General features: G+C 43.5%; 1 protein-coding gene across 1 annotated transcript in view; it reads right to left on the bottom strand.

Moving 5' to 3' along the window:
- Positions 1–7,175: 7,175 nt before the first annotated feature.
- Positions 7,176–24,787, bottom strand: part of LOC311144687 (uncharacterized protein) — an 88,552-nt gene continuing 70,940 nt past the window's right edge. Inside the window, exons 33-60 of the mRNA XM_084180770.1 lie at positions 23,576–23,629; positions 23,419–23,472; positions 23,127–23,180; positions 22,597–22,650; positions 21,247–21,354; positions 20,875–20,928; positions 20,472–20,579; positions 20,325–20,378; positions 19,989–20,042; positions 18,464–18,520; positions 16,759–16,812; positions 16,602–16,655; positions 16,346–16,399; positions 16,123–16,176; positions 15,887–15,994; positions 15,647–15,754; positions 15,368–15,475; positions 15,189–15,242; positions 14,271–14,333; positions 12,119–12,172; positions 11,976–12,011; positions 11,322–11,375; positions 11,162–11,185; positions 10,981–11,046; positions 10,560–10,731; positions 10,113–10,222; positions 9,357–9,575; positions 7,176–9,118 (exon numbers count right to left, since the gene is read on the bottom strand). Of these exons, the coding sequence (XP_084036896.1) occupies positions 8,972–9,118; positions 9,357–9,575; positions 10,113–10,222; positions 10,560–10,731; positions 10,981–11,046; positions 11,162–11,185; positions 11,322–11,375; positions 11,976–12,011; positions 12,119–12,172; positions 14,271–14,333; positions 15,189–15,242; positions 15,368–15,475; positions 15,647–15,754; positions 15,887–15,994; positions 16,123–16,176; positions 16,346–16,399; positions 16,602–16,655; positions 16,759–16,812; positions 18,464–18,520; positions 19,989–20,042; positions 20,325–20,378; positions 20,472–20,579; positions 20,875–20,928; positions 21,247–21,354; positions 22,597–22,650; positions 23,127–23,180; positions 23,419–23,472; positions 23,576–23,629 (2,190 nt within the window). The 3' untranslated portion in view covers positions 7,176–8,971. The remainder of the gene's footprint in view (positions 9,119–9,356; positions 9,576–10,112; positions 10,223–10,559; positions 10,732–10,980; positions 11,047–11,161; positions 11,186–11,321; positions 11,376–11,975; positions 12,012–12,118; positions 12,173–14,270; positions 14,334–15,188; positions 15,243–15,367; positions 15,476–15,646; positions 15,755–15,886; positions 15,995–16,122; positions 16,177–16,345; positions 16,400–16,601; positions 16,656–16,758; positions 16,813–18,463; positions 18,521–19,988; positions 20,043–20,324; positions 20,379–20,471; positions 20,580–20,874; positions 20,929–21,246; positions 21,355–22,596; positions 22,651–23,126; positions 23,181–23,418; positions 23,473–23,575; positions 23,630–24,787) is intronic.

Here is a 24,787-nt window from a genome sequence, read left to right as displayed (position 1 = left end):
CAGTGGAGCTCTGGCCTCTAGCTCGGGGGCCTTACTGAACACACACCTCTTGCAGGTCTTGACATACTCTCTCACATCCGACTCCAGACCATGCCAGAAGAACCTCTGTCTCGTCAAGTACAACGTCCGCTGTTGCCCCTGATGACCAGCTTCATCGTGGACACCCTTCAAAACTGTCACCCTCATTGAGGTGGGTACTACATACTGGTACGTCTTCTTCTTTGACAGTGAACTTTTGGTAACGCGATATAGTACACCCATTTTCAGAGTGAGCTTCTCCCAGGTCTTCAGAATCCGCAGAGCCTCGAGTGGTTCATGGCCACGTTCCCTCCTAGAAGGTCTATGGCCCCTGTCCATGTAGAAGACAACTCTGGCGAGTGCGTCATCCTGGCGCTGCTTTGATATCAGGTCGTCACGGGATAGCACTCTCACATCTGACATCTCAGATGGCACCAGTGACTGAGTGAGCTGAGGCAGTAGCAGCGCACAGTTCTGTAGACCAGCCTCCCCCTTGCGACCTCAGGACTGCTGACACCACTTCCTTTGACAGAGAACCAGGAGAAGGATAGGAGGTAGTTTGGCAGTCCATGACAATTTCACAGGCATCTGCCTCAATTGACGGTGAGCAGCTTTCGAGGTCGAATGGGTGGTTCGACCAGCGGAACACATCTTGCACCTTCTCAGCACGTACTCCCGCAGCTTCTTCCAGCAAGCCCTTGTTTGGAACCCTTGTGATGCGGTGGAGAGCGCTCGGCTGCACAAATGGCTGTCTACTGAGTGCATCAGCAATGACATTTTTGGGACCGGGGATGTACTTGATGTCAAACTCGAATGGAGCGAGTTTAGCAACCCATCTCTGTTCACAGGCGTCCAATTTGGGCTTGGACAGGGTGTACGTTAATGGGTTGTTGTCTGTCCATACAGTAAAAGGCTTGCCCCTTAGCCAATGACTAAACTTCTCACAGACGGCCCAGCGTAAAGCAAAAAACTCTAACCTATGGGCAGGATACTTTGACTGTACATAAGTAAGTGATTTGCTAGCGAATGCTACGGGTCTGGATGCAGACCCATCCTCTGGCACCTGGGAGAGGACAGCACCTAATCCATTACTAGATGCGTCTACAGACAGCAAGAAAGGTCTACTAAAATCAGGGTGGGCTAGCATGACCTGATCGAGGAGAGCTTGTTTCAACTGACTAAAGGCCTGTTTGCACTCACCAGTCCAGTCTGCTGCTGTGAGTTTCCTATGTATTCCTCTTTTCCTCTTGCCTTTCCCATGGCGTGGTGCCTTCGTCCCTGTTGTCAGCCCATGCAGCGGCTTAGCGATGGTGGAGCACCCCTCAGTGAACTGCTGGTAATAGACTATTATTCCGAGAAAGGACCGAATCTTCCCTTGAGAGGGCACGTCCGTGTTGTCCTCCATGAGATCCTTCTCTGTCATCCCTGCAATAGCCTTCACTTTTTCTGGGTCTGTGGCCACACCTCCTTCACTGATGACATGCCCCAAGAACCGCACTGACCTCTTCATGAAATGGCATTTCTTTGGAGACAATTTCAGATTATGGGCTTTGAGACGCTCAAAAACTGACTCCAAGCGTTGCAATCCAAGTTCTTCAGTCAGGGCAAAAACCAGCACATCGTCCAGGTAGCATAGAAGGCTAGAAAAATGTTGATCCCCAAAAATGCTCAACATCATCCTCATGAATGTAGCTGGGCTGTTGCAAAGTCCTTGTGGAAGACGGTTATATTCATATAACCCAAAAGGAGAAGTGAAGGCTGTAAACTTCTTGTCGTCTTCATGCACCTCCACATTGTAGTAGCCTGAGGTCAAATCCATTGTAGAGAAGAAGGCATTGCCACCCAAGGCCGCCAGCGCATCAGCTTGGTGAGGTAGAGGGTGAGCATCCTTTACGGTGCGAGCATTGAGCCATCGGAAGTCTGTACACAGTCTCAGATCACCAGACTTCTTCCAGACCAGCACGAGCGGGGAGGCGTACTCATTGCTGGATTTCCTGATTATCTCTCGCTCTTCCATCTCATCCGAGGCCTGCCTGAGCTTGTCATAATGGTTAGGGGAGAGCCTACGGTAAGGTAGCCTAAAAGGCTTAGTGTCACTGAGTCTGATGCGATGGACATATCCAGTAGCCTTCCCGCAATCTAGTTTGTGCCGGGAGAAGAGAGACTCGTAGCGGGCTATAAGCTGAACTAGCCTGGCCTTACACTGTTGCGACAACTGAGTGGACTCAATGTCAATGTCACCTAGCCCTAACTCGTGCAACACCTCATTTGTCACTCTGTTCGGTTTGACGGTACTGTCAACGGTCAAGCTATCTCCACTACCATTGTCAAAGTCTGGATTGTCCTCCATTTTGTATACCTGCTGCACCAGGGGGACCGGTTAGACAGTGGGCCTATCCATATAGTCAGGGTCAAAGTCCTCTAATGCCATGCAAGGAAAAACGTCCGCTATCTTGGCATTGCGTCTCACTGTTACTGGCTTTGATGAGGGATTGATAACTTTGACAGGGACCCAGCCATCGCTCCACAATGTCGCTACTGTTCTCCCCACTAGGATGTTTTTTGGTCTTGAGCGTGCCCTCGTAGGCTCAATAATGACAGCACTGCCTGCGGATACATTTTGAGGCGTACACAGCCGGCCCCAGACTAAATGTTCCTGCATAGGTTCCAATGTGACCGTCCACTTCAGCCTTACTGTGCCCACTCTTTCTGGTACTTCGGTCCCTTTCCATCTCTCTACATTAGCCAGCAGACGGAACAGTTTGTCATCTCCATTGTGTTCAGATGATGACATCTTCTCCCAGAAGTCACCTGTCGTCTTCAGCTCCCTGATGAGGTGTTTTATCACATTGCTGCCTAGGATGAGCTCATGACGTTGGCCATCCACTACTAGAACAGGGACAGAGACCCTGCTGCCATACACACACAGATTCAATTCACACACACCTACAGGCTTGGTCTTCAACCCCCCGCAGCCAACCAACACCACTTCAGTTGGACTGAGGGAGCCACTCTTGAGCACACCTGCTTTCTCAAGGCGTGGCACCACTGTTGAGCTCAATGTGCATGCCATAGAACCGCTGTCAAACATAGCGCTCACCTCTATAGCATCCCCCAGTAACACCCTAGTATAGAAGAGTTCATCATTGTGGAGCACTCTCTGTGTATTTTGCATAATGACTTTTTCGTTCGACTTGACTTCATCACAAACCCTTGAATATATTGACTCTAAATCTACACCACTATCTGATTGGGGCACCTCACAAGGCCCAGCACTTCCCCCCCATCCCGTGCAGGCCAGCTAGTTTTCCTGCCGCTGTGTCGTGTTGCTGTCTGATGGAGGGACGGGAGTTACCGATGAAGTGCGAGGGCATTCTTGACGTGTGTGCCCCGCTGCATAACAGAGGAAGCATAGGTGGTTAGAATAACAATGATCCATTGTGCTGTGATTCGCATCCCCACACACTTTGCATTGCAAAGACGGGTTATCCCTTCTCCTGGGCCTCCTCTGGAAATGGTTATCATAGCCGCCTACAGGTTGCTGTGGCCTCTGCTCCAAGACCCGTTCAAGCATGCCAATCACACGATCCAATGCCTCGGATGAGCCATTTGTGGGCTGCTGCAAGGGGTCCGGGCAGTTTGCAACAGCCAACACTAGCCTACTTACTTCCTGCGTCAGTGTGGTGACCAGTGGGGCCAGCCGCAAGGGACGTGGAGCCTTGCACTTCCTCTGGTACTCCTCCAGCCTGCCATGGACCTCCGCAGCCGTCCACTCATGCAATGGTTTGCACATGAATATCAATGACAGCTCTGGGTTCGGACAGTGCTTGATTAACATGACAGTCAGAACACGTGATGGATTGTCTAGCTCCTTGTTCTGCCTCTTCAAACAGTCCTCTGCCACCTCTATGGCCCTGTTCAGTCTGATCCACTAATCAAATGGAGTCTCCCCTTCCATTGGCAACGTAGAATAAACATCAGCTAGGGGCATGTCGGAGTTGATTGTGTCGCTAAAGTGGTGCTTCAGAATGTCAAAAACTGGTCTAGGGCCCTGGCTTAAGTCAACTGGGTTACTGCGTAGGCTTACTCTTACCACGTCACGTGCCCGCCCTGACAGCTTACCCAAAACTTCATCTGACCTCTCCTGCCCACCATAGCCCTTCTTCTGCATGTACACTAACATGGTCTCCTCCCATCATGCATTGTGCATTCCTCTGAACCATCCCCCCTGAAACAGACTGGTTCCCTGACATCATTTTTCACCACAACATTTAGACTAGAGCTGGCCCCAGCCTTGGTACCACCAACATTATCAACCTTCTGTCCCACCCCATCTCCCATAGCCTTTGATTCCAAACAAGAGGCAATATTTTAATGTAACAAAATGTGGAAAAAGTCAAGGGGTCTGAATACTTTCTGAATGCACTATATACTGTACCGCAAAGGAGCTGGTGTTTATATTTCGCTGCTTGGATGAAGCCTTAAATCTGCAGTACTTCGTCATTGCAGTACATGCTTATTTGGACACTAGGCTAACCTCGGTTAACCAGAACTAAAGTATCACGTAATTGGTTAGCTGGTACCAGTTATGTTTACGTAGATCTGTCCACGAGAGATGACTAGTAGGCGAATTATTTTTCTTTCTTAGTGAAGGTTTGTTTCTTTATTTCACAGATCAGTATCCCACCTGACTCAGCTCTGTGTACCTCACCTCATCAAGTCCAAGGGTTCTATCGTCGCTGTCTCCAGCGTCAACGGCCAACGATCAGTAGGTATCACCACACCAGCGTGTGTGGAGTGTACACCACACAACTCATTTACAGAAGAATATCTGTTAATTGAGATAAGAGCAATAGACAGTGAGGGGTGTGTGTAATACTATTAGTTACCGGAAGTCCCCACAAGGATAGTAAAACGAGGAAAATTCTCCCTCGTGGGGACATTTCTCAGGTTCCCATGAGGAGAAAGGCTATTTTAGGCTTACGGGTTAGGGAAAATAGGATTTTTAATGGAAATCAGTTTTAGGTAGAAACAAGGATAGTAAAACGTGTGTTTCTTTATTATGCTCTCCTGAGTGGCGCAGTGGTCTAAGGCACTGCATCGCAGTGCTAACTGTGCCACTAGAGATCCTGGTTCGAATCCAGGCTCTGTCGCAGCCGGCCGCGACCGGGAGACTCATGGGCGGCGCACAATTGGCCCAGCGTCGTCCAGGGTAGGGGAGGGAATGGCCGGCAGGGATGTAGCTCAGTTGATAGAGCATGGCGTTTGCAACGCCAGGGGTGTGGGTTCGTTTCCCACGGGGGGCCAGTAAAAAAAAATATATATATATATGTATTCACTAACTGTAAGTCGCTCTGGATAAGAGCGTCTGCTAAATGACTAAAAATGTTTAAAAAATGCTCTATTAAATTATGGTTTCTGTTGAGCTCAATTATCTTCTTTTTTTTAGTTCCCAGGTGTCCTTGCCTATTGTATAGCTAAATCTGCCATTGACCAATTCACACGTTGCATAGCACTTGGTCAGGACAAGTTTTTTCTTTTGACTACTTCTTGCTAATTATTTCGGACTGTATTGAAAGCACAGGCACTCATGACTCATATACCTCCCGCTCAGAGCTGGCATCAAAGCAAGTACGAATCAACTCTGTCCGGCAAGTCAAGTCTGTTTAGGTACTAATTTAGGTTACTTTCTAAATGTAATCTGTTACTAGTTACCTGTCCCAAATTGTAATCAGTAAAGTAACTTTTTGATTACCCAAACTCAGTAACATAATCTGGTTACTTTTGGATTATTTTCCCCTGCAGAGTCATTAGAAGAAGACAAAAATGATCCGTCAAACGTTATTGGTATGTCACAGTGGTCTCTAACTTGTGGTCAGACTCGCTCAGGTGGAACAAACGTATAATATATGCATCGATTTACAGTCAAGCGTGCATACATTTTACGTATGGGTGTTCGCGGGAATCGAACCCACTACCCTAGCGTTATAAGCGCCATTCTCTACCAACTGAACTACAAGGGACCAACTTAAACATGCTCTTTTTTTTCAGTGCTGAATTGAATTTCATTGAGAAAACATAAGTGTCATAATGTCTTTTTTCTAGTTTTTCAAAAGTATCTGTAATCTGATTACAATATGTTTGCTGGTAACGTAACTGATTACATGTAATCCGTTACCGCCTAACCCTGCTTATTATGTAGTTGTTACTACAGTGTTGATCTCTCTCTGTCTTTCCTCCTCCAGTCCCGGCGTGATCATAACATAGGTCCACAGGAGAGCAGGACTGGATGAGGAGCAGTATTCTCAGGTAACTCTCTTATGTTATACAGATGTCACACATCATGGTTTACAAGGTCAGGTCCACTGGCTGGGGTTCCAAAGGTTGGGAATACTGTAGAGATCATATATTTGGAGAAAACACGGCTCACATCACAGACCCCCACTCTACTTAGTCTACCTTGCACAGTGTACTTCCTATTTCTCTCACTCTCTCTCTCTCACGTTCACGCTCTTTCTCCTCCCAGTTCCTGGAGAAGCGTAAGCAGACCAGGTGAAGTGGCTCATGCTATAGCCTTCCTGGGGTTGGATGCTGCCACATTCATCACGGGGTCAACCTACCCGTGGACAAGGGGCGCCATGCCATGTGTCCAAGATAATATCGTGTGACCTCGTCATCAGTGGCCTGTCAATACAAAACCCTGAAATATCTGCTTTGTGTCATTTTTGTATCTATGGACAGATAGCTTGATTAAGTGTAGAGCTCTATTCTAGTAAAAAAAACAAAAAAACAACGGATGATGTGATGAATAAGACCCTTAGCTAAATGTTAAACTAGATTAAGTTTTGTTTAAAATTAGACAAGAGTGCCCTCATGTGGCGAGGAGGTGAAGTGTATGGAGAAGGGCCGATCACTAGTCTTTCAAGATACATTTTTCAAAAGGGATAACTATTCATATTGCAGTATTTAAGTTGCAATAACACATGAGCTGTTTTACAATTAAAAACCTCTGGGTTTACACACTGATAACTATTAATAATGCATTAAATATTTAACTTTTATTGAGAACTAAACTCCACTCAGTGTCTTTAGCTGACAATGAAATCGATAATGACCTTTTTAATAAGAGAATAAGAACCAATTGAAACACACAGATCTACTTGGGTTTCAAATATTTATTGAACACCTGAATGTTGAAGAAAATGAAAGTGTTGAAAACTAGAAGCTGTTTTATTATGATGCTGAGGAAGGACCTACAGAGATGAATGAATGAATGAATGAAGTACATGATGACAACTAATATCTGTTCCTGGTCCTAAACAAAGATGTCAGATGACTCTTTTGGATGTGTTATGGTTATAATAATGTAAGAACATGATGGAGGGCTGTTTAAGCTGTGTGATATGAGAGGTATTCTGAGCTTATGGATTGGTTGGTTGAGCTGACTGCCTGTACAGAGATTTCACGAACATGGTCAACAATAAAGTAAAACAGTAAGGCGTAAAAGCATTGAAAAATGGTTACAGTACAGTTATGATTATTTAAAAAAACAACCTATAAAACAAAATTGATGAAGCCCCAAATTTATACAAAATGGAAAATGCTCTACTGATGATGGGTGTCTGGCTTAAAGTTTACAGAAAGTTGCAAAAACCATGGACATTAAATAACATAAATTAGCATGTTGGGATCCACTGTATACAACAAAGCTTTGCATAATTATACACATTTATACATTTCAACAAGTCAAAAATAATACCTAAATCTTTCAATAATAGCTTCAGACTCATACAAAGGGGAGTACAATAACATAACGATGCAGGGAAAGAAATGCTGTTTTGCTAGCTTGAAAAGAGAATTAGATCATTTTTCCTTCTTCTTTGCATTCATACTGTATAAAAAAATATTCCCTTTGCTGTACAAAAGGTTGATTATGTTCTGCCAGGATTAAACAAGACAGCCTCATAACCGACCACAGGAATTATTATAGCACCAGGTATCAGGTGTCATCTCTGGTTCTCTTTTAGTTGAACCACAGCTAGTTGAGAGATGGGAGGTAGACCGACTCTTCTGACACTCTTCTGGATTCACTCTCTTACCGCAACTTCAATTAATTTGACTATGGAAACACACATCAGGAATGTTTGTGTGTGAGCGCAATAGTTATTCGTAGACCGGTGGGCATTTCTTCAGCACCTAATCACCACTACAAGTAGATTAATCTGTCATCTACAGACTAGGCAGGAGAAAATAGATGGACACCTTGTGGATGTATGCTGGAAACTAGGCCTACACCTGAATGTTATAAAATTATATCCAATGGTTTGGTCTCACTGTAAACCTTAATTGCTTTGAAAAACTGCAGGACGAGATATGTTTATTGCACTTTTATGTTAAGATATACATATAACATGTATAAATAATACATGTGTATGTATAACATTTAAAAAGATAAGTAATGCATTCATAATATGCAAATGCATTTATAATTGTTCCCTATTACTTTACACATTTCATAACATGTTGAGAGTTTGTGACCATAGAAAGTAATAAGTTAAAAATGTTTTCCAAGAGTGATGTCAGAGACTGTCATATTATGTTTATCTCACTCGGGCATCTAGGGCTCGTGCTGTGCGACAGTAAAACAAGTCCCTGAAAGAAGCCAAAGCTTAATATCTTCTCCTCAGGCAGACGGTAGGAACTATAGTGCGAGACGTCCCAGTATCTCTGCAGTTTCTCCTGGTCCGTCCCTCAATGGCACCCCCTGCCTGTTTCTGCAGTCCGAGCATATGCTGGAGGGTTAAGGGCCTGCCTCTCCTGAAGGGCCCCAATATATGGAGACAGGGAGACCCCCTAACCTTCCCCATCCCCCCGCAAGTCACTCCTATGAGGAGGCTGTGTATGTACTGTATCCTGGGCCTCTATAAGAACAGGCCTCTATAACAACAGGCCTCTATAAGAAGCACACAGGGCCCACCTCTAGGTGGTAGTGTGAGCCAGGCTCTGTGGCCGGTAGGTTATACACATCCAGGATGGGGAGTAAGTTGGGGTCCTGGGTCTGGAAGACGAAATGGGTCTGGTGCCAGCGGCCATCTTGAATCTGAAAGACAAGGGGATTTGACTTTTAGAACCTGTGATAACAACATTTGGTCAGACTGTGCAATACATTATCTTCAGTTGGTGTACAGTTTACTATAATTACATGATAGCCTTAAATACATGGTAGCCTATGTAACATAATGTAAAGTGTCATCCAATATTTCATTCACTAATCTCCTTCACCAGCTGTATGTTCAGTAGGAGAACAGCATGTCACATGAGGCTGGAGGTTGACATACCCAGCAGTCGTCCTTCACTATGTAGGGCTTTAGTCCTCCAGCCTGGATCATGTCTCCTCCGCTCCAGGCCTTGAAGTGCACGGCGGTGGGGGAGGGCTCCAGGGAGGAGCTGTTGGCCCACACAGGGACGTTCAGGCAGTGGATGGTAACGTGCTGCACCGCCTCAGAGCTCAGGAGGTGGAGGAAGTTCATCTGGATACGACCCACCCCTATCTCCAGCTGCAGACAGACACACATCAACTACCGTTACAATTTAATCCCTAATCTATTGTGACAGACAAGACCAGTGGACATTCAAGATTTGGTTCTGGGTGCCAGATACAAAACCTGTCTGAAGTAAAAATATAGGATGTGTCAAAAGAAACGGAAGACAGGAAATTCAAATGAGCTAAAGAGTAAGAATGCTGTTCTTTAGTACAGTACGACGGTTTTGTGTGGAAACATATGTAGGATCTTCATTTGAGCCAGTTTGCTACAGTAGGAAAATAATCCTGCAAAAACAGGAAATGTGAATTATGTGGATTATAATTAATAGGCATATTTCGTAAGGGAAAATCAAGTTTGAAATTGCAAAGTGGAAATTACAAACTTTAGAAGCCTTTTAAAACCTCAAATACACAACACCTTTTACAGTTCCTGAACATGTTTCTCTGAAAACCTGACTAAAACATTGGCTTCCTATTATCAGTTGTTTTGACTGGATAGTGGCTTGTTTTGACTGTAAACGGCTGAGTAGTAATGGAAGTTGATGCTGACCTTGGATACTGTGATGGGTTTCAGACAGGTCTGGCCGCCGCTGGTGAAGTTACACGTCACCTCGATGGAGTCGGCAGAGCAGCCGAGGTTTGGGTCGATCCAGTAAGTGCCTTAGGAAAGGAGAACAAACTTGAGTGAAAAAGGATACAGGAGTAGTGTACTTTTAGCAGAGTGGACACATATTGGGCTATATGGCAAGTATGTAATGCTTTTGGAAGGGATATCACTGGTCAGGTGTATAGACTTGCTATTTATCATTATAGATTATAATTTAGCTTAGTTATAGCCTTAACTTATAACTAAGGCACAGAGTTTTTCCTAGTCAGGTCCACATGGTCTAGAAAAACTCTTGGACCAAGTATACTGTAACTGAAGGAATGAACCCAAAACATGAGTCTCAGGCTACAGTGTGTCCTGTATCTCAGACGACGTTTGTTCCTCCCTCACCTTCGTTCATCCTCTGTTCACAGTCCTTGAGGTCTCTGCAGATGCGCGCGGGGTTGTCATGGGTTCCTAATGGGTTCTTCAGGCTCTGGATCAAGGTGCTGAGGTAGTGGAGGGTCTTGAATATCTCTGTACCCTGGTGGTCCAACATGGGCAGGTCCATGTCATGGTGACTCTAGAAATGATAGAGACAAAGGGTCACACACAGCACCAAATCACCACAAACAGCCAGCCACTGTTGGAGAGTGATAAATGGCAAAATCCTGGCTTGAGGAGCATGAGGGTAACCCTACATGAATGCTAATGGATACTTTTTGTAAGAGTTGGTCATACAAACAGTACAACCATACAATTATTCTCTGTATTGTACTGGGTACATTGCTTATTTTCCAAGGGACCAATGATGCATCTCACAGTGACTCACCTCTGACCTCAGTGCAGCATGGGAATCAATAATGAGCTGAAAAGCAGCACCAATAGCCTCCCTTCTCTACAAGAGAAGACAAAAAGACATGTATGAACTCTGAAACATTCTCCCGCATTCACTCCTTCTCTCCATCGCTTGATGAGATGAGAAAGTCAAGTTGTAAATAGAGGAGACTTACGAATGGCATAGAACCAGGAAGACCCTATTAAACAAAGGAAATAGAAGGGGGGGGGGGTTAATGCATGGTCCAGTCATAGTACAGTATATACAAATGTTTACTTAAAAAGGAGTGATGCCACTCTTGCGAAGTCTGTACATAAATAACAGAAAGGGCTTACTGGGGGTCCGGGTGGACCAGGAGGACCAGGAGGGCCCCTTGGTCCTTGCACCCCCTGTTTGTAAAACAAAACAAAACAAGAACACTATTGGATTAATCCATCCCCCTAGACCATAATACTGCAGCTTGACCTATCAATATCAAGATCCTCTTCATCTAAACTCCTCTGGCAACAGACGGTAAAGCAGCATCAAGCAGTAAGTAGCCTTTCTGTCTCAACTTATTCCTAGTTGTCATGGTGAGTGGAACAACAAACAGAGAAGCACTGAGGGAAATGAAAAGTGCTTTAGGGGTTGAGGCTGAATCCCTTCTTAGCAGTGTGCTCTCCATACTAAGCACCCTATCCTGTCCTGTGATAAGTAGTGTGCTTTCCATACTAAGCACCCTATCCTGTCCTGTGATCACTCTAAGCCTCAGTGTAAGGCAGAGCTGGGTTCAAATACTATTTGAAATCATTTCAAATACTTTGTGTGATTAATTGAGCTTGCCTGTCTTAATGGACCAATAGAATAGTCCCACAACTCTAATCGCTGCCCATCTGAAATTCCAGGCAGGCAGGCTAGAGCAAATACTCAAAGTATTATAAATATTTCAAATAGTATTTGAACCCAGGTCTGGTATAAGGGATATGATTCATCAAAATAAGGACACGCACCGTATCCCCTCGATTTCCTTTGTCACCTTGGGGACCCTGAGAGAGAGAGAGAGGAGAAATTACTCCATCATAGCCCCCCCAAAAACAGAGGGATAACATGTTCTTTGGCAGATAAGGGGTATGAGATTTGATGATGTACATACTGTATTACCACTGGGGCCGATGATACCGACTGGGCCTGTGGCACCAACATTACCCTGGAGAGAGAAAGAAAGAGAAGCATTGTTAGTGAGGGCAGGCACTATATGAATTAACAAGGCATATATTGTCAATATGGTGGCCCTCTTTTGCTCAGTTAGTTGAGAATGGTGTTTGCAATGCCAGGATAGTGGGTTCGATTTCCCGGGACCACCCGTACGGAAAATGTATAGATAAAAGCATCTGCTAAATGGCATATACTATATGTATTATGAATTAATATGTCCAGTGTTTCTGCCTAGGATGAAATATTGACCAAAGTTCCAACCTATACAGTGGCTAGCGAAAATATTCACCCCCCTTGGCATTTTTCCTATTTTGTTGCCTTACAACCTGGAATTAAAATTGATTTTTTGGAGGTTTGTATCATTTGATTTACACAACATGCCTACCACTTTGAAGATGCAAAATATGTTTTTTTGTGAAACAAACAAGAAATAAGACAAAAAAACAGAACTTGAGCGTGCATAACTATTCACCCCCCCAAAGTCAATACTTTGTAGAGCCACCTTTTGCAGCAATTACAGCTGCAAGTCTCTTGGGGTATGTCTCTATAAGCTTTGCACATCTAGCCACTGGGATTTTTTCCCATTCTTCAAGGCAAAACTGCTCCAGCTCCTTCAAGTTGGATGGGTTCGGCTGGTGTACAGCAATCTTTAAGTCATACCACACTCTTATCCAGAGCGACTTACATGAGCATTTAGGGTTAAGTGCCTTGCTCAAGGGCACATCGGCAGATTTTTCACCTAGTCGGCTCGGGGATTAGAACCAGCGACCTTTCGGTTACTGGCACAACGCTCTTAACCATTAAGCTACCTGCCGCCCCCATTCCAAGACATTTAAATGTTTCCCCTTAAACCACTCGAGTGTTGCTTTAGCAGTATGCTTAGGGTAATTGTCCTGCTGGAAGATGAACCTCCGTCCCAGTCTCAAATCTCTGGAAGACTGAAACAGGTTTCCCTCAAGAATTTCACTGTATTTAGCGCCATCCATCATTCCCAGTCCCTGCCGATGGAAATACATCCCCACAGCATGATGCTACCACCACCATGCTTCACTGTGGGGATGGCATTCTCGGGGTGATGAGAGGTGTTATGATTGCGCCAGACATAGCGTTTTCCTTGATGGCCAAAAAGCTCAATTTTAGTCTCATCTGACCAGAGTACCTTCTTCCATATGTTTGGGGAGTCTCCCACATGCCTTTTGGCGAACACCAAACGTGTTTGCTTCTTTTTTTCTTTAAGCAATGTTTTTTTTCTTCTGGCCACTCTTCCGTAAAGCCCAGCTCTGTGGAGTGTACAGCTTAAAGTGGTCCTATGGACAGATACTCCAATCTCTGCTGTGGAGCTTTGCAGCTCCTTCAGGGTTATCTTTGGTCTCTTTCTTGCCTCTCTGATTAATGCCCTCCTTGCCTGGTCCGTGAGTGTTGGTGGGCGGCCCTCTCTTGGCAGATTTGTTGTGGTGCCATATTCTTTCCATTTTTTTATAATGGATTTAATGGTGCTCCGTGAGATGTTCAAAGTTTCCGATTTTTTTTAAATAACCCAATCCTGATCTGTACTTCTCCACAACTTTGTCCCTGACCTGTTTGGAGAGCTCCTTGGTCTGCATAGTGCCGCTTGCTTGGTGGTGCCCCTTGCTTAGTAGTGGTGCAGACTCTGGGGCCTTTCAGAACAGGAATATATACTGAGATCATGTGACAGATCATGTGACACTTAGATTGCACACAGGTGGACTTTATTTAACTAATTATGTGACTTCTGAAGGTAATTGGTTGCACCAGATCTTATTTAGAGGCTTCATAGCAAAGGGGGTGAATACATATGCACGCACCACTTTTCCATTATTTATTTTTAAGAATTTTTTGAAACAAGTTATTTTTTTCATTTCACTTCACCAATTTGGACTATTTTGTGTATGTCCATTACATGAAATCCAAATAAAAATCCATTTAAATTACAGGTTGTAATGCAACAAAATAGGAAAAAACGCCAAGGGGGATGAATACTTTTGCAAGGCACTGTAAATAGGCCACGTTACCTGACCAGGAAATACATAGGGAATTATGTAATAACACTTTTTCTAATCTCCTCTTACCATCAAACCATGTGGCCCTTTTGGTCCCTGTATGCCGGCTGGGCCCAGATCTCCTGGAGGTCCCTAATGAAGATACAAACATATGTGTTGATAAGATACAATGTGTTAATAAGGCCAGTATCACTTCATATAGAAGCTTAGGCCAACTGAGTGAAAGGTTGCACCATGTGGGCTGTGTGTAGTATGCACAGTAAGCAACACCGTCAGCAAGAGACACAACACTCCAAGTGTCTTCAGTTAACAGCTCTTTCACTGGAATGTTTTCTTCGATAGGTCTTGATGAGGAGTCATTAAGCCTACAGTACGTCTGACATCAATCTCCACTTTAGCATGAAGCCAAGGCTCATCTGCCTAACACTCCTCGTATACAGTATATCAAACTGAAACCCTCTAGGAAAATCTCCAACTGGAGCACTGGCAGTCATATGACTCACTAAATTACCGCCTAAATGTTAATTAAAGCCTGTAACTTCTCAGTTTTCTTAACTGCCCAACACCTGCAGAGCAACATCACTAGAGGGTAATAAAGTAACCGAAGTTATGGCGTGTTAAGTGACATTACACATGGGTGTGTTAAACTTCTTGTGGACCGTGATAGATTTTCTGCCCCAATGCAGCAGTCTTTAATTCAGATTTATCCCTTTCAGACGAAAGACAATAAACGCTACCAAATCGTTCGAGACTTTAAATTCCTTTTAAAGCTTTCTTATTAATCTCCAGCAGATCCCTGATTTACCGCTGAAAATGGGTTATGCTTTTTTGCCGTTGTTTTATTAGAACCATATTTTTTGCAGACGCTCGCGGCTTAGAACTTTATTCTTGTAGGGGAAACTTTATAGATGGTCCATGTTTAAAGCTCTGTGTTATTTGATCATGTGACTCAGGTGTGAGATGAAAATGGAGGGAAGTCTAGTGTACCTTTGGTCCAAACATCCCGAGAACCCCTGGGTACCCTGATTCACCTGTGTCACCCTGGGGAGAGAGATGGAAGCATCTTCATTATCATCATCGCCGTCGTCATTGTCATCCACCTCATCATCATGTCCTAGTCATGATGACCAATCAAACTGACTTAGCAATGTTGCTATGTTACTCACGGGCTGTCCTTTGTTCCCCTGGTCACCCTGTTTTCCTGGAATTCCCATTCCGCCAATGTGGCCTCCTTTCCCTGGAGGTCCAGTTTGGCCGGAGAGACCCCTCTCACCCTGTGATACCGTGTGGAGAAGGTTGATTTCTTTCAACACTCGAGTAACAAGTTACGATGGAGCAACAGTTCCAAGTACCTATTTCTCATCCTTCACACCTAGTACAACATATCATTCGATAACCATGGTGGTCACAGTTCATTGGAGCATGTTCTCTCTTCTCTCTCTCACCTTGGGTCCGAAGGAGCCCTGATCGCCTGGAAGCCCTGGCACGCCCATTTTACCGCTGTTACCAGCTTTGCCAATGATACCTAACTCTCCATCATCCCCTTGCTCCCCCTAAGGAATGGACACAAACAATTTGAGGATGGCTGAGGCTTAACAGAGAAGACCAATCATACAGTAGCAACAGACTCTGCTTATTTCAGTCAATGAGAAGAATACACAGTTATGATGTATGTCCTTCTTCACCTTCACTCCTTTGTCACCATCTTTCCCAGGAGGCCCGTCCATTCCAGGTTGGCCCTCAAGGCCCTCTCTTCCCACCACTCCCTTTGGGCCAGGAGGACCCTCGGGACCCTGAGAAAAATAGAGAATAATGTTACATATGAGATCCTGCATTCTAGCACAATCAATTAATCAATCAACCAATCAATCAATAAATGACATGCGGTATTAAAATGAAAAGATCAAGATGTCTCACTCACCGGTGGTCCTTTGGTCCCAGACTCGCCTTGTTTCCCCCGTTTGCCTTTCTGACCCTGCAGTAGATCAAGAGTTAAAGACCATCAGCTTAAACATGACATCACCACATTGCAAAAGTGCCCATACATTCAAATCAATCAAAGGGGTACCAAATTGGTTCAAACAGGTATTGTGGGTAAAACTGGATACTACAGTTCAGTCGTTGTCGAAGTATTTTGTCCTTACTTGATCACCTTTGGACCCTTTCAGACCCTCTATTCCCCTTGGTCCAGGATGTCCCTACAATATATATATATATAAAAAAAGAATGAATGAAAGAACAAATAAAAGATGAAACAATCAAACAAACAAATCACAAGTTTTGCCTTTTGAATAGGTAGATATTCTAATGTGGATACTGTCACAAATAAAATGTGGTTTGATTTGTATCAGTGTGAGTGAACACTGAATCAGCATGTCATGAACAGAACATTTTACTCACAGGCAGTCCAGTTGCTCCGGCTTTGCCTCTCAATCCATCCACCCCTGGCTGGCCCTGGGAAATAGACATGTGTTAATGTTAGCCCTTTCCATGTATGAAGGATGTATTCCAAATGAGACAACAGTAACGTATACAATACAATCGACGTCCCACTCACTAGGTATCCTGGGTCCCCTGATTCTCCTCTGTCTCCCCTGTCTCCGGTAGGACCCTGGTTTCAGATGATAACCAAAAATAATTAAGCATATACACTACCAGTCAAATGTTTGGACACACCGACTGATTCAAGGGTTTTTCTATATTTTTACTATTTTTTACATTGTAGAATAATAGTGTAGACATAAAACAATGAAATAACACATATGGAATCATGTAGTAACCAAAAAAGTGTTAAAGAAATCAAAATATATTTTATATTTGAGATTCTTCAAATATCCACCCTTTGCCTTGATGGCAGCTTTGCACACTCTTGGCATTCTCTCAACCAGCTTCATGAGGTAGTCACTTGGAATGCATTTCAATTAACAGGTGTGCCTTCTTAAAAGTTAATTTGTGGAATTTATTTCCTTCTTAATGCATTTGAGCCAATCAGTTGTGTTGTGACAAGGTAGGGGGGTGGGGGGGTGGGGGGGGTATACAGAAGATAGACCTATTTGGTAAAAGACCAAGTCCATATTATGGCAAGAACAGCTCAAATAAGCAAAGAGAAACGACAGTCCATCATTACTTTAAGACATGACGGACAGTCAATACGAAATATTTCAAGAACTTTGAAAGTTTCTTCAAGTGCAGCCGCAAAAACCATCAAGTAGTATGATGAAACTAGCTCTCATGAGGACCGCCACAGGAATGGAAGACCCAGAGTTACCTCTGCTGCAGAGGATAAGTTCATTAGAGTTACCAGCCTCAGAAAATGCAGCCCAAATAAATGCATCACAGAGTTCAAGTCATAGACACATCTCAACATCAACTGTTCAGAGGGGACTGTGTGAATCAGGCCTTCATGGTCGAATTGCAGCAAAGAAACCACTACTAAAGGACACCAATAAGAAGAAGAGACCTACTTGGGCCAAGAAACACTAGCAATGGACATTAGACCAGTGGAAATTGGAGATCCAAATTGGAGATTTTTGGTTCCAACTGCCGTGTCTTTGTGAGACGCAATGTGGGTGAACGTGTGTAGTTCCCACCGTAAAGCATGGTAGAGAAGGTGTTATGGTGTGGGGGTGCTTTGCTGGTGACACTGTTTGTGATTTATTTAGAATTCAAGGCAAACTTAACCAGCATGGCTACCACAGCATTCTGCAGCGATACGCCATCCCATCTGGTTTGGGCTTAGTGGGACTATCATTTGTTTTTCAACTGGACAATGACCCAAAACACCTCCAGGATGTGTAAGGACTATTTTACCAAGAAGGAGAGTGATGAAGTGCTGCATCAGATGACCTGGCCTCCACAATCCCCCGACCTCAACCCAATTGAGATGGTTTGGGATGAGTCGGACAGCAGAGTAAAGGAAAAGCAGCCAACAAGTGCTCAGCATATGTGGGAACTCCTTCAAGACTGTTGGAAAAGCATTCCAGGTGAAGCTGGTTGAGAGAATGCCAAGTGTGTGTGCAAAGCTGTCATCAAGGCAAAGGTTGGCTATTTGAAGAATCTCAAATATAAAATATATTTTGATTTGTTTAACACTTTTTTGGTTACTACATGATTCCATATGTGTTATTTCATAGTTTTGATGTCTTCACTATTATTATTATTGTGTCCAAACTTTTGACTGGTACTGTAGATCCCTAGCTACTATAGCAAAGCAACACCAAACAACGCAGCAGACGGAGGGCTACATGATGAGAGGAACTCACTCTGTCACCTTGTGGACCGGGAGGGCCTTCCACCTTACTGTCCTCCCCCTGTTCACCCTGGAAAACAGACAGGGAAAACAGATTTAAAAAAATATATATATATATTTTAATCAGGTTAAATTAATGTTATTCCTTTCAGTACAATGGAATATTCTAAACAATTACAGTTTTTGTTGATGATGGCAATAGGTTGCTTTCAATAAAAAGATTGCGTTGAATGTTCCAGTGACTTTACAGGGGCCGGTGAATGATGTGGAATGCTTGTAGTATTTCATAGTGCATGTGCTGTACATCAGTTAAACACAGGAGGAAACAGTGGAACAGGGATCCAAAACTAAACCATTTATGAGTAGTGGCACAATATTGATCTCATTAGAACGTAAGTATGGTCGACATTACGAGTTTACCAGCAAACAGGAAAGAGTACTTCATATCGAAGTTCTATTTATCCAACTGAACCATGATTGATCTCCTGAATAATGATGACTAGGATTATTCCAATAGCAGTTGAAAGCAGTTTGTGGCCAATGACCTACGTTTGATCAAATTTCTCCAGAGTTAATGAGAAGTAACATGGTGCATACCATTGATCAATTATATTTAATCGCTTCTTGTGGGATAATCAGACTGAAACAGCCGTGGAATTCAGTCACTCTCAGTGGCTGGACACCAATTGATATGGCTAGGACTTTTTCCTGACAGTAATAGCCTATCTCTATGGCCCAGTAATAGCCTATCTCTAGGGCCCAGTAATATCCTATCTCTATGGCCCAGTAATAGCCTATCTCTAGGGCCCAGTAATAGACTATCTCTATGGCCCAGTAATAGCCTATCTCTATGGCCCAGTAATAGCCTATCTCTATGGCCCAGTAATAGCCTATCTCTATGGCCCAGTAATAGCCTATCTCTATGGCCCAGTAATAGCCTATCTCTATGGCCCAGTGATAGCCTATCTCTATGGCCCTGTAATAGCCTATCTCTATGGCCCAGTAATAGCCTATCTCTATGGCCCAGTAATAGCCTATCTCTAGGGCCCAGTAATAGCCTATCTCTATGGCCCAGTAATAGCCTATCTCTATGGCCCAGTAATAGCCTATCTCTATGGCCCAGTAATAGCCTATCTCTATGGCCCAGTAATAGCCTATCTCTATGGCCCAGTAATAGCCTATCTCTATGGCCCAGTAATAGCCTATCTCTATGGCCCAGTAATAGCCTATCTCTAGGGCCCAGTAATAGCCTATCTCTAGGGCCCAGAGTTTCTCCATGACTGTAAGTCGCTTTGGATAAAAGCGTCTGCTAAATCGCATACATTAAATAATAATAATATAATATAATATAATAATATAATAATATAATAATAATAATTAGTATTATATATTACATGGATTGACTAAAGGACAGAGAGAGACAGACAGTGCTAGGGCTGTCACCACTATACCTCCACAGATCATTAGTCCAGACACACACGTCCAGACGCCCACAAAGGGAGAGCTATTAGACACAGACAGGACTGTGGGAAGTGTACCTTTTCACCTTTTGGTCCAGGAGGTCCCAGTGGGCCCTGCCGTCCTGTGTGGCCCTACAACCACAGAGGAGGACAATAGAGACAGTGTTATTCATCACACAGGGCAACGACGATAGCTACCCTCTTGGAGCCATTCAATGGTATGTGTCATTAGGTAAACAATACTCACTAAAGGCAGCAATTTAGATACGGTAGATTTTGTTTGATAATGTCCTAGGTGGCAACGCTTTATAACTCTTCATCGATCGATCATCTGGCTATATTTTAATTGATCTAGAATCATATTGCGTTGATATTGAGTGAAGGATATTGTATGTAGTAAAGGGTAGCTTTTACCTCGTATCCTGTGATGCCTGTTTCACCTTGCTGGCCCATTCTCCCTGGTGCACCCTGTGAACATCAGATGTTCAGTCTTTACGACCTAGCACACAAGGCAACCAACACATCAGCCGAAAAACTATGAATAAATCCACAGAGCCTTACCACTGGTCCAATGGTTCCTCTCGATCCCTTCGGCCCAACAAATCCCGCTTCTCCTTGTTCACCGATTGGCCCAGTCTCTCCCAGGTGACCCATGTGACCCTTGCTGCCCTAGAGAAGGCATGCAAAATGAGCAAGGTCGACTTTCAGTCACTGACAAGTTGTGTGTGGATAGTTTTACTGTGTCATCTCAACTCTCCATTTTGAATGTCCACTTTCAATATAGTGGCTCTAGAGGCCATTGGCCCCTAATGTTTGTTGAATACAATAACAAGCAGCCATCCATATTTCTTTAAAAACCAAGACAGGTACGGTGAAACGACTAACAGGTTTCAGTGAATTAAATTAATGACAGTGACAGATGGAGGGAGGCGTACTTCATGAGGATCTGAGCTGACATACATACCTTCTCTCCTGGTTTTCCTCTTTCACCAAACTTGCCAGGTTTGCCCTCCTGACCCTGGAAGACAGTTATTGGTGTCAGAAGTCAACAGCTGTTTATTCTAACAGCAATAAACCTCTATGACGAAGACAAGGCAATGGTCAAAATGTTCATCCACAGTTTTCTCAGTAAAGAAAATAAAACATCACTGTTTGCAGGAGACAAAAGTGTGTTGGTATCCTTTTTGCCTTGACATGTAGTAGCCTACATGTTGCAGAGTAACATTTCATCTAAAACAACAGCAAGTGAAGCGAGAAACTCAGCAATCTGATTCATGAAAACCTGAGAGTCAAGTACAGGAAATTTAAGAATGTTAGGTTAAGTTTGGACACTCACCCTCACTCCCACTAAGCCAGGAGGTCCGGGAGACCCTTCCTTTCCTTTCAGTCCGATTTCACCCCTCTCTCCTTTACCCCCTTCCGGTCCCATGTCACCCTTCTCACCCTGAGCAGAGGACCAAGGAGACAATTACACCTGATCACACATTTCACGGGTGCAGATGTTGGCGGTAGTAGAAAATATTCAAACAAGGTATTTGAAGGCCGAAGTGGAGAAGGGTTGGGTTCCATGTGAACAGCAATGTATTTCCATAACAACTCCTGCCAGAAGGAAGAGCTCAAAATAGGCCTGCTGCCTGCTCCATGTTTATTTTCACTCAGCGTCAACAGAATGCAGCTCCAACTGTATGACTGCCAATATCTTACACAATGCAACACTTGAGTCTGACCAAAAAGAATTACAGTTTAACAGTATAGTACAGTTCATTAACTCCATATGAGCATGGCTTAGATCACATCTGATGACGATAGAATCACATTCTCTTGTGTGTGTGTGGGGGGGGGGGGGGGGGGTTCTACTAAGCTAATGGAATTGTTTTAAGGTCATACCAAGGATCATTTTGCTATTTGATTTTGAATTTTAAGACCCCTTGAAGCATCCCAAAAATATATAAAAAACTATTTAATGAGAAATGTTTTTGGGCCTTACTGCTATTAGCCCACACAAACACATTGAATAACAGATTCACTACACGGAACAACAGATAGTCCCCCCCAAAAAATCTAAACAAAGTTTGTTCTGAAGTGTCTGTCCTATATCTGAGAGAAATAAGAAAGATCAGGAAACATTTGTATATTTTTTTAAACATGTATTTAACCCCTTCTTTTTGGCACTAAACAGTATCCATACAATATATCCTGTACTTCCATTCATCTGATACCGGGGGACCTTCAGACGAGTCTTGTGAGGCATGTCGGCGTCCTAGAGCAAAACCGACATGTATGTGTTGGTGAGAGTCTCACCTTTCCACAGATGGGTCATATTAGTGTGTAGCCCAAACTCTTCGGACGCTACGGACGATTTTGTAAGAAACACTGATTGTCGGAATGTCTCATAGACTGACACACACCGCTCTAGCTCTGTTACATTTCATAAGTCCGACATAGGCGGATGCGGCAAATTGAGACGCATCCAATGCAAAAAAACATATCTTTAGTTTAAACTGACGGGGGCGTGGACATCGACCTTAGGGGGTTAAACAGTCATACCCTAACTTGAGATAACTGGCAAATCGTCTATTGATGTCAATGAGACAATGACTGTCAACTGTCAACTCTGGTCCAAGACTTTCAACACAAGTTAGGATTCATCACAGTGACTATTGCCTTAGTGTTTTTAATCTCTTACCTTGAGTCCATCAGGACCACTCTGTCCGGCGTCCCCATCGATCCCCATCTCACCCTGAAGGAGAGGGGGTTTAAGTACAAGTGAATAAGGCCAAAGTACCTATGGAACACTGGTCCCTTTAATAATGTTTACATACTGTTTTACTCATTTCATATGTATATACTGTATTCTACTGTCAATGCCACTCCGACATTGCTTGTCCTAATATTTATATATTTCTTAATTCCATTATTTTAGATTTGTGTTTATTGTTGTGAATTGTTAGATACTACTGCACTGTTGGAGCTAGGAACACAAACATTTCGCTACACCCGCAATAACATCTGCTAAAAATAAATAAAATAATAATAATAATTTAATATAATAATATAATAATAATAATAATAATAATAATAATAATAATAATATAATAATAATATAATAATAATAATAATAATACAATAAAATAAAAATGTGTATGTGACCAATAGGATTTGATTTTTACAAGAATCACAAACATTGGTAGAAGACGTGTGCTCTGGGGTACTCACCCTCTGTCCGATAAGGCCCTGCTCTCCGAGGTTTCCTGCTGGTCCGAGGGCACCCTGTCACACAGGTCAATAACACAATGAACAAATGGACGCTTTCCATTTCAATACACTGTGTGCAACGTACATAGACTGAATCGATTAATGGAAATGTGATTACTGGAAATGTGAATATGTCACTGAAAGTATTTAGTATTTTACCAGGATCCCCATTAGCTGTTGCCAAGGCAGCAGCTACTCTTCCTGAGGTCCAAACAGTGAGTACCTTGTTGAGCATTAAAGAGTATAATCTTACCTTCTCTCCTGGTTCGCCTGGTAGTCCCCACTCCCCAATCTTTCCAGTTGGACCCTGTCAGAGAACAATTACCATTGATAATCAAATTCGGGGGCTAGGCATTGGTCACTGGAGCCAGAACTAAGCACACTACGCCATTTAGAATAGTGTAACTCACCTTCAGTCCCATTTCTCCCAGTGGACCCATAGTTCCTGGTGGCCCAGTAAGTCCCTATGGTGATAAGACAGAGCCATGGTATGATGTGATGACCAAGAGCCTACGAAGCCCTTTATATCCTAGTAACTACACTGGTAAAACTAAATAAGTACAGTGCGGATAAAAAAAGCAAATGTGAGTGAAAAAAAGGCAGCAAGAATAGAGTTTGAAAAAGACGTTGAGGATATACATGTGGATGGTGGAGATAAATTAATCTGGTCTTGAGATTGAGATCCAGTCCCTCTCCTGGAGTCTTAGAACACAGAGCCAAAGCTTCTGTATGTGGTGGAAACTATCCAATACTCACATAGAGCTGTCTGCAGGAAGCTCAGAGTAAATCATCTCATCTTACTGTCCTCTCTGTCTCTCTCCGTATTATTTTCTCTCTCTGTCTTTTTCTCTTCCCCCTTTCTCTTTCTCCCTCTCTCTCCCAGTTACATAATGCAGGATGCAGGTTTAGGCTTCCCTGGGCTGCTCAAGCAGATGCTGCACCATTTCAGGTGTCGGAATGAAGATGTACTGTAAAGACAAGTGCACACTTAAGTCTGTCCAATGCGTGGAGATGCAGTTATTTAGGCAAACTGCCCCTAGTCACCTCCTCTCTAAGATGTTGGTTGGGTCCAAAAAACCCTGATTTCAAGCTTGACAGATCCTAACACTAGGCAGAAGGAGTACCCAGCACCGACTGGACAGAGTAGTAGGCCAAACCCAGAGACAGAGAGTGAAGCCCAAGGAAGGGTGTATGGAGATCTTATGGTAAACAGAGTTAGGAATAGTAATGAAATCAGACAGCTTCCTGGCTTGAAGGTGAAATATCATGCAAACCTGATGTGGCATTAAGTGTTGAGCTCTACAGGAATTTAAATATAGGAAATAACACTCATATCCCTGCCTGGGCCGGAGACAGTTAGGGCTGGCAGGGTAAAACAACAAGATGGCGCCTACAATGGTCGCCCGGTTGCTAGCTCCCAGCCAACTTTGCAGTCTTTTGTTTATTTTAATGTTATTTTGTACTTTATTTGATCAGAAAGGTTCTAGTATTATTTCCTATTACCGACAAACACTTCTGGACATCAGATCTGAGATTACTCACCACAAATTCGGCTTTCCGGAGTGGGAACCTCTGTCTAGACTAACCGAAGCAGTTCCCTTCATCACGGGAGCCCTTTTTCC

Source organism: Coregonus lavaretus, assembly GCF_964263955.1.
Source record: "Coregonus lavaretus genome assembly, chromosome: 17".
Classification (NCBI taxonomy): domain Eukaryota; kingdom Metazoa; phylum Chordata; class Actinopteri; order Salmoniformes; family Salmonidae; genus Coregonus; species Coregonus lavaretus.
The sequence above is the reverse complement of the archived record's forward strand: the minus strand, read 5'-3'. Positions and strand labels throughout refer to the sequence as shown.